This window comes from Ictidomys tridecemlineatus, chromosome 7 (genome assembly GCF_052094955.1).
Source record: "Ictidomys tridecemlineatus isolate mIctTri1 chromosome 7, mIctTri1.hap1, whole genome shotgun sequence".
Lineage (NCBI taxonomy): Eukaryota > Metazoa > Chordata > Mammalia > Rodentia > Sciuridae > Ictidomys > Ictidomys tridecemlineatus.
The window spans coordinates 33,243,623-33,260,483 of NC_135483.1; the positions used below are offsets into that span (position 1 = coordinate 33,243,623).

The following is a 16,861-nucleotide window of genomic DNA, read 5'->3' on the forward strand; positions in this document are numbered from 1 at the left end:
GGAGTGTAGCCAGTGGTGGAGTGTGTGCTTAGCATGCTCAAGGTCCTGGATTCCATTCCCAGCATAAAAACAAAACAAATAAAACAAAAACAAAAAACCCCTATAATCCAGAAATCAAGAGACTATTTTTTCCATCAGTTTGTCCTCTGAGTAATTTCTTCAATAAGTATTTTTACTTATTTTAATTATTAAATAATTCATAATAATTATTTACTCTGTATGGATATATGGAATTAAAATCCTAAATGTAATCTACTACTTTTTATCTTCTCTTTTCCATTTATAACCAAATAGTTGGCCACATTTGAGGCTTCTAATATCTCTTGACTAGCCTACTATAAAACTCTCTCCTACGGGGCTTTCTTGCCTTCAATATTCAGGACCATATCTTCAACATGAAGTCTGTTTACTTCCTTAGGTTAGGTAAAAAGATTCTCTCTGCAACCCTGATGTTAAGACTCTACGGCCAGAGCAGTTGCTTTAGGATGGTTCAAATTAATTCAGAAACAAATTGAAGGCATAAATGAGAAAACTGTCTACACAGGGTTTAAGGAAATGCTCCTTCTATTCAAGCCTATTCCCTTAAAAATTCAAGCAAATGATTCTCCAAAATTCTGAATTTTACAAATTACAGCATTTAACTAAGTCCATATACATTTAAACAATCTGCATTCCAGAGTCAAAGGAATTTTAGATTGATTCCACCAATTAATCAAAATGCAGAAAGTTATACCCATGCCCATCTTCAGCTAAAATACAGTGAAACTGAATTTCAAGTGACAAAACTTAAGTTTAGGAAACTTCCACTCATAAGCCACCCACAATTTCATTACATAGATGAATTTGGTTTCAGAGTTCTTAGTTTAAGTACTTTCTGTGAAGTTCTGGTTAGTAATTATGTAAAAGGTAACAGTCTCTGCTATTTTGTGCTTTTGTATCTTTTATCTTTCCCTTATGGTATTGTCTCCATAGCTCCAGTAATTTCTATCACCTAAATTTTTATTGGGTATAAATGTTTTGTTAATAATATTGGAGTTTGTAAGGTTGGTGAGCTAAGATTAGTTCAAAATGTTCAAATTATGTGAAATCTTTTAGGTGTAGGCTGGGTACTTTTATATTAAGCTATATTTTGGTTATTCCAAACATATTCTCCAGTACATTTACCTTGTTACAACTTATGTCTTCTTATGTGTTAATAAAATTATATTTTTTAGTTTATAATATTTCAGGAGGGTGACAGATGGTATGTATGAGCTTTATATCCCTATTTAGTTAGGCTCTCTATTCTTAACTTACTACTAAATCTGCCTTTGATTCTTGAATTTCATAAGAGCTATTTTGAGATGTTCTAAAATAGAAAATGTAGCCCATTTCTTTCCACCTTATAATCTACATCTTGACTTAATGTTTTTATGTATATTTGTGTTTACAATAAGACCATACTAGGGTTTACTGAAGATGGCAGTACATAGGCTAATACTGCAAAAAGTGCTGGGATGAGTCTGGGTTTATCAGTTATAGAACAGGTTCCTCTAGAGATATGTAAAGTCCTTTGAGTTTTAGGCTATAGTTTTGCTATTTAAGTACTTATGTTTATGGCTAAGCATACTGAGGCATCCCTGGGTTCAATCCTTATTACCAAAAAACAAAAGAGTAAAAATAAAAAGGGGGGCTGGGGACATAGCTCAGTTGGTAGAGTGCTTGACTTGCATGCACAAGGCCCTGGGTTCAATCCCAGCACCACAAAAAATAAAAATAAAAAAGGCTAGGGATATGGCTTAGTAGTGGAGCATCACTATGTTTAATCTGCAGTACAGATGAGGAAGGGGAGGGAGAGAAGGGGAAAAATAGGAAGAGAAAGAGGAGAAGGAGGAAGAAAGAGGAGAAGAAAAGAAAGAAAAAGAAATGAAGACAACTCACAGATTGGGAGAAATTATTTACAAGTCATATCTCATAAAGTTTGTGTCTTAGCTATTGTATGTTAAGGTTACTCAGAGTTTTATTTTAAATAAAGTTTTTCATAGCTTAGTTACGACTTAACCTTATTGTAATACATTTAAAACACATTTTATGCCAAATTGTATTAATCTGGGTTAACTGTATGATTGCAATAGCTGGCACAAAATTTATCACCCTATTATAGTATGACTGTTGAACTTTTGTTCATATTGCTTAATTTTTAAAAAATACTTTTTTAAATTGTAGATGAACACAGTACCTTTATTTTATTTGTTTATTTTTATGTGGTGCCAGGGATCAAACTCAGTGCCTCACACACGCTAGGCAAGCGCTCCACTACTGAGCTACAACCCTGGCCCCATATTGCTTAATTTTAATCAATACTATATCCCATGTAGATGTGGTTCAGTAAGGTGTTATGAGCTACTACGATAGTTGACTTGAAACTTGCTCCTTTTTTTGATATAGACAGCATTCTCACTGGGGTGAGGACACTGCATGTATAATTCTAGTATAAATTAATTAAAAGGCCGGGACTAAAATTTTATGTTAAAATACTCATCTAAATGTTTTCATGCTTTACTTTAATGAATTAGCTATATTAACTATCAGAATAAATACAGTTGCATGAAGTTGTAATTAATTTTGTCTCTGATTGCTATGTAAAGTATTGGGGAAAAATTGGTAACAGAAAATATATATATAAGGAGATGGTCTACTTCACTAAACCTAAAAATCTTCAAAATTTTTGCAGTTTGTAAAGTTGCTTTGACAATTACACTAGAAACTTCATTATAGTTGAAGTTATACTTAAATTAGGGGGTACTAGTCTCCCCCCCATAGAGGGTTTGGGTTCAAGTGCTATGTAAGCATTGGGGCAATAGGTGGTAAATACACACATTCTCTCACACAAATACACAAAGAGGGTGTGTTCTATTTCACTAAGCCTAAAAATTTTTAGGAATTTTGCAGTTTTTAAAGTTATTTTAATTAAGGTTAGACTAGAAACTATATTATAATTGAAGTTATAATTAACTGTAAGCTCTTCAAACAGTCAACATGTAATGTTTGTTTTACAGATTTGACAAGTGTACAGCTGACATGTATCATATATTATTTGTATACATTAATGTCACTTTAAGTATTATAAGTAGCATATGAAACTAGAAATTAAGTAGTAAAGGGAATATAGGGCTTATGGAATAAGCATTATATTAAATAGTTATAACTAAATTCTGCAAACAGAAGTATCAGCATCTTCAAAAAAATGGATCAAAGACAACATTGTTAGGATGGCAATATACCCCAAATTGAATCACAGACTAAACACAATTCTCTTCAAAATTCCAGATGACTCACAGAAACTTGATGTAGCAATCCTAAAATTCATTTGAAAATGCAAGAAACCAAGAATGAACAATCTTGAAAAGAAGAAAACTCACACTTTGATTTAAAAACTTACTATGAAGCCACAATAATCAAGATAATGCAGTAATAGCAAAGGATAAAAACAACAGATCAATAAAACAGAACTGAGAGTCCAGAAATAAGCCCTCATTATTATGTTCAACTGATTTTCAGGAAACATGCCAAGATAATTCACATGGTGCCTGGACAACTATCACTGAGATACGCACTAGTTCCTAATTTTTTTTTTCCTTGCACTGTTGGGTATCAAATCCAGGACATGCTAGGCAAACACTCTATCACTGTTGGACAACTAGGTGTCCACAAACTCAAGAATGAAGAGATAGCTCTATCTCATGCCATCTATACAAATGAACTCAAAATGGATCAAAGCCATAACTATAAAACTCTAGGAAAAAAAACACAGATGTATACTGTGACTGTTTTCTAGATATGACACCAAAAACACAAGTAACAAAAGTAGATAAATTGGACTTCATCAAAATTAAAAATTCTTGTGCTTTCTAGAACAAAAATCAACAAAGTAAAGACAAGGTAGGTGCAGTGGTGTGCACCTGTAATCTCAGCCACTCAGGAAGCTAAGGCAGGAGGGTCAAAAGTTTGAGGTCAACCTGGGCAACTTAGCAAGACCCTGTCTTTAAATAAAAAATAAAAAGGGGCTGGTTCACACTTGTAATATCAGAGACTCAGGAGACTGAGTTAGGAAGATGACAAGTTCCAGACAAGCCTCATCAACTTAATAAGGCCCTAAGCAACTTATTGAGACCCTGTCTCAAAATAAAAAACAGAAAGGACTAGGGATGTGGCTCAGTGGTAGAGCATCACTGTGTTCAATCTCCATAGAGGGGAACAAGGGGAGGGAGAGGGGGAGAAGGGGAAGAAGAGGAAGAAGCAGGAAGACGAGGGGAAGGCGGAGGAGGAGAAAAGAAAGAAAAAGAGAATGAAGACAACACACAGATTGGGAGAAATTATTAGCAAGTCATATCTCACAAAGGACTTGTATTTAGAATATGTAAAGAACACTTACAACTCAATAATAAAAAGAAGAATAAGCCAATTAAATATGGGCAAAGGATCCAAATAGACATTTCCAAAGAAGAAAAATAAATGGCCAATAAACACATGAAAAGAAACTCAACATTTATCATCAGTCATCAGGGAAGTGCAAATCAAAAATACAATGAGACACTACTTCATACCCACTAGGATGGATATAATCAAGACTGATAGTAGCAACATGGAGAAATTACAACCTTTAAACACTAATGTTGAAAATACAATTTTTGGAAAACAATATGGCAGTTCTTCAAAAAGGAACCAAGTAGGGTTCAGGTTGTGGCTTAGTGGCAGACAGTTTGCCTCGTATATGTGAGGCATAGGTTTGATCCTCAACACCACATTTAAAAAAATAAATAAAATAAACAAAATAAAGATATTGTGTCCATCTGTAACTAAAAAATATTATAAAAAAAAGAACTAAGTGACCCAGAAATTCCACTTTTAGGTACATATCTAAGACAAATGAAAACACTGAGGGCTGGGGGTGTGGCTCAAGCGGAGGCGCGCTCGCCTGGCATGCGTTTGATACTCAGCACCACATACAAAGATGTTGTGTCCGCCGAAAACTAAAAAATAAATATTAAAAATTCTCTCTCTCTCTCTCTCTCTCTCAAAAAAAAAAAAAAAAACACTGAACACAAAAAACTTTGCATGCAAGTGTTCATAGCAATATTGTTCATGTAAACCAAAAAGAAACAAACTAAATGTCCAATTAACTGATGAGTGGATTAATATCAAATCAATTATTTGATAATATTATTTGATGATAATAGAATTGATAGTAAAAAGAAATGAGATCCTGATATTTGCTATAACATAGCTAAAATTTCAAAACATTATGCTAAACAAAAAAGCCAGTCTTAGCCAGGAGCAGTGGTTCATAATGTAATCCCAAACTGAGGAGGCTGTGGCAGGAAGGTAACAGGTTCAAGGCCAACCTGGACAACTTTTAACAAGATCCTATCTCAAAATAAAAAACTTTTAAAACAGACCAGGAGTACTGGGGATGTAGCTCAATGGTAGAGTGCTTGCCTAGCATGTCCTGGATTCAATCCTCAGCACACAAAAAAATAAAAGCAGGAGTGGGTGGGGAGTAGCACCATGGGGATATAACTCAATGGTAGAGTACCCCCAGGTTCAACCCCTAGCACTCCCCCCACCAAAAAAAACCCACCAATCACAACAGACCATATATTAAATTCCATTTTTATGAAATGTCCAGAATAGGCAAATCTATAATATCAGACAGTAGAGCAGTGGGTAGTGGGGCACAGAGAGTGACTACTGATGGGAACAGGATGTTTTATTGAAGGAGCGAGAGCGATAAAAATGTTTTAAAACTGATTGTGATAATGGTAACACATCTCTGTATTTAACATAACTGAAGTATACACTTTAAATAGGTAAACTATCTGACATGTAAATTATCTCAATAAAGATATTAAAAAGAATATTATTTTCATACTTCAAACCGGTATATTTTCTTGAACATAAACTGTACCTTCACAAAATTGCTTTATAAAGAAAAAAAGTCATTATTTTCTAAAACTATTCCTATAAACAGAGTATATATGTGATAACAAATCCAATGTCCAGGTAGCATGATAATAATGTCTCTCATTTTGCACTACCCCGTGCATATATGTACATTACCCTTCTACAAATGCATCCAGTTTAGCCAGTTCATCTGACAAGCCAACCAAGACATCCAGTGTGCCAACCTGGAAGGGAAAGATGGCATTTTATTATTTAGCTTTCATCCCTACCCACCCTTTTTACAAGATTATACAATATCTTGATTTAAAGGGCCCACAAATCTTAAATTCTTCATGTTTTATTTTATAACATGCAAGTGTACCAAAAAGATATTTGTCAGACATTTCAAATCTATTTATACATACAACGAATCCTCTGATACATGGGTACAAGCACCATTTAGGATATGAAGACTTTTCAAGGTATGCCTATATTTGTACTGTCTAGTGACAGTTGGTCATTTGAAGTCCTGCTCTACAACAAGGATCCTTAGCAGGAGGTCCATGGATGTGCATCTGAGGATGTATAATTGAATCTCTATGCAAAATTGCATGCAAAAGATCCTATTTTGGAAGAAACATCCTGTCCAAATGGAGTCCAAACTCCAAAAATAATATCAAACACTGAATATGTTCAGTAAGTCTTTTTTTTTTTAACATTTTTAAGAGAGAGAGAGAGAGAGGAGAGAAAGAATTTTTAATATTTATTTTTTACTTTTCAGTGGACACAACATCTTTGTTTGTATGTGGTACTGAGGATCGAACCTGGGCCGCACGCATGCCAGGCGAGCGCGCTACGGCTTGAGCCACATCCCCAGCCCTCAGTAAGTCTTAAATGAATATTGTATATAACCACCTTACTTAGTTAACTAGCAAAATGTAAATATCACCATTCTTAACAAAAGTTCATTAAACCAATTACTAGCAGCTTCATCAACTGATTACTGGCAGCCTGTTTCACACGGAAGCTGCTAGATTACTGCTCTAGCATCAGTAGATCAGATCAGAATAGAATTGTAAATAGATTAAATGGATTAAGTAATGAGGTTAGATTTGGCAAATATGATTAAGTAGGTGCTATAGTAAGACATTTACTGTGTTAGCAGAGTATCAATTAACAGAAAAATTAATTCTGGGCTTGGGCTATAGCTCAATGGCAGAGCTCTTGCCTAACAAGTGTGAGGCAGTGGGTTCAATCCTTCACACACATATAAATAAACAAACAAAATAAAGGCATTCTGTCCATCTACAACTATTTAAAAAATTATATATATATATATATGTATGTATATACATATATACATATACATTACTAAGATTTTCAACTCTGAAAATCATATTTCAAAAAGCACAAAAAAAATCTAGGAAGAAAAAAAATGTTATTTAGTTTGGGTAGTTACAACATCTCAAAGAAACGAAACTAGATTTAACTAGAGATAAGAGGGTTTTCTACTAAAGGAACTGGGTATCTCATTTCTACCAAAAGAAAGAATTGGCCCCTCCTGTTTCCAAACACTTTGATTACACTCCTGATTATACTCTTACACAGTGCAGCTTTACCTTTAAGTCAGGAATGTTGAACTTGGAAGAAATAGCAAGGTTATTGTTCTTCGAGGTCGCTGCATGCAGTTTCTCCCATGTTTGCTGACAGGTTTTCTCCCCAGGAGCAGATATAAGCCAGAATTCAGTCATGTTTATTACCAGGAACTTCTTTGGAAATCAATAAAGAAGCTATAATGTAAAACAAAGCAAACACACAAAAGTATATTTAATATCATTCATTTCTAAAATGTTTCAGTCACAGGATAAATGATAAAGTTATATCTAAAATGTACTCCATAAACCCATGGTCCACAGCCCATGGTGCTACTGGGCCTAAATGGAGAAAGTTATGTCACTGGTAGACATAGAACTCTGGCCATTCCCTCCCTCCCTCACTCTTTAAACTGGTGTCTTATTATGTTGCCCAGGCTAGCCTCAAACTCCAGGATTCAAGCAATTCTCTCACCTCAGTCTCCCAAGTAGATGGGACTATAGGCATGCGCCACTATGCCTAGCTTCTCCCTTTTTGCTTCCCTCGGCTATGAGCTAATCAGTCCTACTTTGCCATGTGTTCCTTCCATGATGTATTGCGCCACTGCAGTCCAAAGCAATGGGGCCATGTGTACACAGACTGGAACTTTTGAAACAATGAGCCAAAATAAACCTTTCTTCTCTTTAAATTGATTCTTCCAAATATTTTGTCACAGTGACAAAAAGCTAGCACAAACCTGTTTCAAAAGTAATCTAACACTGGCATATGATATCAAGCATCAAGCATATTTACTTATCTGGAAGTAAATATATCTGTGATCTATTTGTGACACTAAAAAAAAAGATGATAAAGATCTAATATAGGGGCTGGGGATATGACTCAATAACAGAGTGCTTACCTAGCATGTATGAGGACCTAGGTTCAATCTCCAGAACCAAAGGGCAAAAAGACCTAATATATGAATTACTTAATGTTTTCAACATTATATAACATCCTAAATAGAAATTATTCAAGAAGTGAGACTACCCAAAATACCAATCAGAAGTTTTCATTCAACCAAATCCAAGGGTCACAAATTTATTTATTTCCCTTAAATTTAACACAAATAAACAAAATGAAAAAAAATTAAAACTATGCATAATCAACCCAAGAAAGACTTAATTGAATCAGTGTACTTGAATAGTAGTGACCAAATAAATTTGCCACACTAATTTAGAAAATCCTACAAAGTAGTCAAATTGATGATTATCCATACTCAACCTAGAGGAATCTCCTCAAATCTCCAATATATTCTTAGTTACCATCAAACATATGAAGAAAAAAAAAGTGTCTTGCTAACCTACCTGGTTTTGTTCAAGTACAGGGTTGTGGGAAGGAGTAAAAATACTACTGAAGCTGAGTTACAGAAGCAGCTGTGGATCCTTCTTCCCAAAGACTCCCATTAAAATACATCCAACCCTCTTCTACAATCTTTTTTCCTTCCTCTTCCTCCCCTCCCCAAATACACACAGGAAGGAGTGGGTAAAATATAAATCTACTCAGAATCTAAGTAGATAAAAAATACAACATAAAATAACTCATAAAACTGTAACATTACAGTATCATTTTCCAATCTAATTGCCTTCAGGAAAACCATCATAAGCTCTCTACCACTACTGCTCATTTAACCTCTTCTGAAACTGGTCTCCATGTCTGTAAATTGAATATATAGCTGTCCTAAGAACAAAATCAGATAATGAATGGGAAAGGACTTTATAAATTTTCTTCAAAATATAGTTAATCGTAATGAACTTTTATAATCTCAGTAGCCCACTTTAATGAAAGTAAATCTGTCTACTCATTATGTATGGTATCATTAAAGTAAACTTAAGCCACGTGCAGTGACACTCACCTGTAATTTCAGGAATTCAGGATTTTATTTAAGAAAAAGATTTGATTGTGGATGTAGCTCAGTGGTAGAACATTTGCCTAACATGCCCAAGAGCCTGAGTTCAGGGAGGGAAGGAAGGATCCATCCCTACCTCCTCCTGGATGAATGGATGATCAATCAATCTGGGGCAAACATGGCAAAATGTTAATAGCTATTAAATCTAAGTAGTAGATGTGTGGATGTCTGCTAATTTGCAATATTTGAATTTTTCTGTATATGAAATATTTTTTTAAAATCTCAAACTGTTATAAGAATGTAATTAATTTATGAGTTAAAATATAACACTGCTTAGTAAAATTTATAAACTATAAAATGTTAGTGAACTATCAGGTGGCATATTCAGAGAACAGAATAATCAATCAAGTTAATCCTCCTTTAGGGTCCATATATTTAATAATGTTGCATATATTTAACAATGTTAGAGGATAGGAGCTTAGACTATACCTATACTAACTCCAAAACCTATGCAGGAAGTTGCCTTTTATAATTAATTTCTGATGAAATGCTGTGGACCTATCTGCTGCCTTCCTGTCATCTGGTTTCTGTGCTCCACCACATTTAGGTCACCTCACTAAAACTGCTCCAACTACTGGTACCCTTTTCACTTTCCTTTGACTACTTTGGCCTTAGCTATTTCCCTATCTCTGGTTTCCTTTATCTAATACTCTTGCATTTAACCAAATCTAGCTATTTAGCTCAATACCAATCACAGTATTTTAAATTCCTCAGTTTATTAAGAAAATCCAATGGCATCTTTAAATTTCTGTTAGTAATCCAGATCTTCAAAGTGACTATGGTTTTTGGAAAACTGAGCTTTTACTGTATTTACTTTATACAACTAGCTCTGTTGAAATACATTTTTATACCTCCCCAATAAATGACAGGTAATGAAGTCACGTGTTGCAATTCTCCCTGACAGCAGTGTTTTATTATTTAAACTGCACCTGTTTCAAAGACTGTAATAAGATGGATGCAGTGGTGAATCCTATAGCCCCAAGAACTTGGGAGGCTGAAGCAGGAAGATGGCAAATTTCAAGGTCAACCTCAGCAACCTAGTGAAACCCTGTCTCAAAATAAAAAGTAAAAAGAGAGCTGGGGATGTAGATCAATGGTAGTTCACACATGGGTTCAATTCTGAGTACCACCATACTACAAATAAATAAATAAATAAATAAATAAATATGCCCTTTATGTTTGGTACTGTGTTACACATTTCTCATGCATTACTTTAGTTAATTCCTACAATCACCCTATGAGACACTCAGAGATTAGTAATTTATCTAAGGCCACACAACTGGCAGATGAGATTCAAATCCAAGTTGTGTTTGACTATAAAGGCCATGTTCTCTTTACTGTGTCAGGTTAGGAAAGAAGAATGCTCTGCAGTCACATATGCCTGAGATCTTCCATTTGAAGAGATCCACAAGCAACCCAGAACCCCTTCACCCTGTTCAGTTCCAAGTTCAGAGTACCCTGGAAGTCTAATGGATTCTGCTACATAAAAGTGTCTTGACTCTTCTATTTTCACCCACAATTTCTAAATTTCTAAAATAGTACAGAACCTGGTATCCAAAACTATCCTACCTCCTAAAAGGAACAATGGTTACCCCACACAAAAAGATTAAAAAAAAAAAATTTAGAGATTCAAGGGACCTAACCTGTCAGATCATAGAAGAACACAAAAACTTGGAGTCTCACAAGAATTAAAACCCTTACTCTAACCCCTTGTAAGTCCTCTCATGTGCAAAATGGAAATTCCACAAACCTCTTTACACAACTGTTGGAAGGAATGAATAAAATGATGACCTAGATCTTTTTGGAGGTAACTATATTAACTATGTCCCTAACACATTCTCGTTCTCAGGCTCTCCCCAGTGTCCAGGAGGGAAATATCCTGTTTACTTATACGTTATGAATGCCACTATCATGCACTTATCACATTATCCCCCGAAGCTTTTTTTTTTTTTTTTTTTTTTTTGGTGCTGAGGATAGAACCCAGAGCCTCACACAATGTCCACAGTTAAACTTATATGAGTCACATTTTTTTAAAAATTCTTGAAATTTAAGAATAATTTAACTTAGTTGAAAATAAAATGTAGACATAATTTACTATTTGGGGATACATTTTACTATTTGAGAATACACTGTACTATTTGGGGAGTGGGGAGGCTGAGAAAATAAAATCCATGTTGCTAAACACATTTCCCTTTTTCTCTCAGATGCGAGGAAAGAGTTAAAATAAGTGGCCAATGGTTAGGAACTCAACAAGAACCTGAACACCTCCACTGCTTCAAATGACTTGGTTTTGCAGGGGAGTTTGTTTGTTTGATTTTGTTTTGGTACCAGGGATTGAACTCAGAGGCACTCAACCACTGAGCCACATCCCCAGCCCTTTTTTTATATTTTATTTAGAGATAGCAAGTTTGGCGCCTCACTTTTGCTGAGGCTGGCTTTGAACTCACAATCCTCCTGAGCCACTGTGATTACAGGCACACACCACCATGCCCAGCCAAATTACTTGTTTTTATTGCTAACTATTTCCTTTTGCTTCATCTTGTATTTTTGAAATCAAACATAAATGCAGATACATCATATGCTAAACAGAAGAAAAAATTATCAAATAGGCACACTGACTAAAGGTTGGGGTTCTTAAGACTCAGACTCAAGTCTACATTCCTCCCTTGTGCAAATGTGTAAATGTGTTTCTCTCCTGTTGGTTTTCTCTACATCTTAGGCAATTCCAGGTAAAATGCTGGACACTCCCAAACTATATTGTCAGCCTGGGCTCTCCTCCAACAAAAATAACTGTACCCCAACAATATCAGCCACTGACTACCTTTCCACTCTGATATCTCAAAAGCACCTAACACTTCTAGCTAGCTCATCATCCCAACCTTGGTCCTAATTCAGTGTTCCCTGAGCTAGCCTAGGTGTACCTCTGCAACACCAGACAATTAAGATCGTCAAATATTCTAAAGGCAGCAACCAATACTGATCAGATGCTTCCTATCTACTTCACCAAAGTACTTCCCATATATTAATTCATTAACTTATTAAAACAACCCCATGAGGGCTGGGGATGTGGCTCAAGCTGTAGCGCGCTCGCCTGGCATGCGTGCGGCCCGGGTTCGATCCTCTCAGCACCACATACCAACAAAGATGTTGTGTCCGCCGAGAACTAAAAAATAAATATTAAAAATTCTCTCTCTCTCTCTTCCTCTCTCTCCTCTCTCTCTCTTTAAAAAAAAAAAAAAAAAAAAAAACAACCCCATGAGAGGGATAGTAATTACAAAGAAACCAAGGCACAGAAAATACCTCAGATGATATATATTATGTAGCATGTTATATACTAGATGAGACTATATATTATATGCTAAGGGTGATATTACAATATTACATATTCTTATAGCACATTCTCTATAGAACACTTTTTACTAATATCTGCCTTCTAAATAAAGTAGAAATCATGGTAGTTTTTGCTCACCATGGTATTCTCTCAATATATGGCACAGAAGCTGGCATGATAGAGTCTCAAAATGTCTTTGTTGAATATTCTTGGATAAACAAATAATGTGAGACTTAAATAACATAAATTACCTAACTCATAATTGGTGGGCTCCTTTCACTTCCCAATTTATTTCTTAAATCGACTTTATTTAAATATAATCTATATATAATCATATATCCAAGAGTTCAATTAGTTTTTGGCATACATATAGATCTGTGTAACCACTGCTAAACTGAGACCCTGGGTTCAATCCCCAGTATTGAAGAAAAAAAAAAGTCTATCATTTCTATCATCTCAGAACCTTCCCTCACATCTAGTCCCATCAATCCCTGCGCAATTGCCAGCTCTGGACAAATGCTGATCTGCTTTATGTCACCACAGATTAGTTTTATATGATCTAAAATTTCATTGTTAATGGAAGCATACATCATGTATTTTTTTCTATCTAGCTGCTTCTGCTGAGCATGTCCTTGATATTTGTCCATGTTGTGTATATCAGTACTTAATTAAGTTTTATTGCTTAGAACAGCACTGCATGAATATACTACAATTTATCTGTTCAGCTACTAATGGACATCTGAATTGTTACTAATTTGAACAAAGGCACTGCCAGTCATGGTGGCACACACCTGTAATCCCAGTGGCTTGGGAAACTGAGGCAGGAGGATCACCAAATTCAAAGCCAGTCTCAGCAATTTAGCAAGACCCTAAAAACTTAGCAAGACTCTGTCTCTAAATAAAATATAAAAAAAGGGCTGGGGTGTGTGGCTCAGTGGTTGAGTGCCCCTGAGTTTAATCCTCAGTGCCAAAAAAAAAAAACAGGGCTGGGAATGTGGCTCAAGCGGTAGCGCACTTGCCTGGCATTCGTGCGGCCCGGGTTCGATCCTCAGCACCACATACAAACAAAGATGTTGTGTCCGCTAAAAAATAAATATTAAAATTCTCTCTCTCTCTCTCAAAAATAAAAGTATATTACTTCACATTTCTATGTCTGTTTCTTCATCTGTAAGTAGGTATTCAAATGATAACTGCTTGGCTGGGGTTGTGGCTCAGTGGTACAGCACTCGCCTATCATGCATGAGGCATTGAGTTTGATCCTTAGCACCACATAAATGCAAAATAAAGATATTTAAAAAAAAAAAGGAACAAAGGCACTATGAACATTCCTCTACAAAGTTTTTTTTGTAAAGATGTGTTTCCATTTCTCCTGGGTAAAATTCTAGGAATAGAATTTCTAAGTAGAAATTCTAACATTTTATATTCCTATTAGCAAGGTATGCAAGCTCTAGTTGTTCCACATGCTCACTCGTACTTAGGGTTCTCAGTCTTCTCATTTTTAGCCATTCCAGGGCTGCAGGGACACCCTGCATTTTCATAATAATGAAGTTCAGCACCTTTCCATGATATTAGCCATTTGTGGATCTTCATTTGAGAAGTCTCTTTTCAAGTCTTTTGCCCAATTTAAAAAAAATAATAATAATAAGATGACTTAATACTGAGTTGTAGAAATTGTATACTGATAATTTCTTTGTGATATACATACATGGTATTAGTAGGCTTTATGCCATTACAACAAATACCTGTGGGTTGGGATTACAACTCAGTTGTAGAGCACTTGCCTAACAGGCACAAGGCTCTGGGTTTCAATCCCCAGTACTATAAAACAAACAAACAAACACCTGAGATAATCAACTTAGAAAAACAAAAGGTTTATTTTGGCTCAGTTTTGGAGGTGCCAGTCTCTGATCACTGGTTGGCCAAGTTACTTTCAGGGCTACAGTGATGCAGTGAATCATGGCGGAAGCATGTGGTAGAGCAAAAGCACTCACCTGTGGCCGCATAGAAAAAGAAAGAAAAGGTATGAAAGGGGCATAATTTTTCACAGATACCCCACGAGCTAAAAGCCTCCCAACAAGGCATCATCTCTTAAATTTTCTTTCTTTTTTTGGGAGGGGGTGGGGGGTGGGCAGCAAGGGTTACTGGGGATTGAAGTCAGGGCACTTGACCACTGAGCCACATCCCCAGCCCTATTTTGTATTTTATCTAGAGACAGGGTCTGAGTTTGCTGAGACTCTGAACCTCAGCCTCCCAAGCCATTGGGATTACAGGTGTGTACCCCTGGCAACCTCTTAAATTTCCTACCACCTCCCAACAGTGCCACGCTGGGACCAAGCCTGTCCACATGGAATTTTGTGGGACACTCCATATCCAAACTACATAGATATTTACATATTTTCTCTCAATTTGTGGCTTACCTTTTCTTAATGGTGCTTCTGAATAGAAATTTTCAATTCTGCCAGCGTCCAATGTATATTTTTTAAAATAATAGATGCTTTCTGTGGTAGATGGAAAATTTGCCTACCCCAAGGTAATAATTATTTGTCCTGCTTGAAATTTGCTGAGTGTCTTGGATCTGTATTTATAGGTTTCATCAAATCTTTAATTTTTTTCAGCCATTATTTTCTCCAAAAATTTTTTATGCTCCCTTCTCTTGAGATAAAATCACATTTTAAACCACTTGATATTATTCTACAGGTCTCTGAGCTTCATTTTTTGTTTGCTTGTTTGTTTTCCTCCAGTTGTTTCTCTCTGCATTAAGTTTGGATAGTCTCTTGCTCTACATTTTATTTTGCTGACCTTTCTTTATAATCTCTAATCTATCATTCATTTCATCCAGTGAGTATCTCACTTCAGGTACCTTTTTCTACATTATAAGTTCCATTTTTAACGTTCTCCATTTCTTTCTTCATTAGGTTCATGTTTTCTGTTAAGTCATTGAGCCTACTATAATTCACAATGTTACATTGTTGATCACTGGGTTTTGCTGTCTTCCTTTTAAGAGTGTTGTACTTTGTTCTGATAGGCAGGTAAGTGACATGAGGATCAGCTTGATCTACTCAAACCTCGTTCTTAAACTTTATTAAAATGAGCCCTCAGCTTTACTAATTTAGTTTTGTTACTGACCACTGGGGATTTTATTGAATGTCCCAATCCTGTGAGCTCCAGCAATTGTTCAGTTTAAAACCCTGTTGATCCTCCTAGAGAGAGACCTATGTCACTTTCTGGGGTTTTATGTCTCTGACAATCAGACTTGCAAATTCTAGCCAGATAAACCTTCCCCAAACCTAATCTCCTTAAATCAGTAAGATCAATATGCTCTTCTTGGGTTTTACCCTTGCTAACTATGGAGCAGAGTATGTATGTACAGGAAGAAAGCTGGAGAGATTACAGAGCTCACATCACTTGTTTCCTTTCTCTCAGTTCTTGTACTGCTCGCTATCCACTACTTAGAAGCAGTTTCTTCCTATGTCTTGTCCACATTTGTAGTTGTTTATGGTGGGAAAGCACATCTAGTACCAGTTACTTCACTGCAGTCAGAAACTAAAGTCTCAGCCAGTTGTGTTATACATATTATTCATGAGTTTTTGGTTTTACTAATTACTATTTATTTCTGTGTGGGAATTTAGCCACAACCTCCCAGCCTCTTTCAGTCCTATGTTTTACATTTAACAGAAAACAGAATTAATAACAATGAACACCAAAAATTTAACAAATCTAGGCTGAAAGACTGAATACTGTGTATGAAGAATGGAACAAAACAATGAACATGTTTGGTAACAAAGGGAGAAATACTCACTTTTATTTGAAAAACAACAACAGATGCAGCCTGAATAGATGTCACTTACATTCATGTATGTGCCATTAATTTGCAAACATATGGCAAGATATTTTGATTGGTAAATTATAAAGTCATTTAAAAACATTGATAAAGCAAGGAGCATTGACATATGCCTGTGATCCCATGAACTCAGGAGGCTAAAGCAAGAGGATTACAAGTTCAAGGACAGCCTCAGCAACTTAGCAAGCCCTAAACAACTTACCAAGACCCTGTCTCAAAATAAAAACTT

General features: G+C 35.7%; 1 protein-coding gene across 2 annotated transcripts in view; it reads right to left on the reverse strand.

The window, feature by feature from the left end:
* The window catches only part of Atp6v1c1 (ATPase H+ transporting V1 subunit C1), a 48,876-nt gene that overhangs the window by 21,698 nt on the left and 10,317 nt on the right, over nt 1–16,861 (reverse strand). For both annotated transcript variants that reach the window (XM_078016836.1, XM_005316281.4), the window contains exons 2-3: nt 7,542–7,712; nt 6,100–6,167 (exon numbers count right to left, since the gene is read on the reverse strand). In XM_078016836.1, the coding sequence (XP_077872962.1) occupies nt 6,100–6,167; nt 7,542–7,673 (200 nt within the window). In that variant the 5' untranslated portion in view covers nt 7,674–7,712. The remainder of the gene's footprint in view (nt 1–6,099; nt 6,168–7,541; nt 7,713–16,861) is intronic.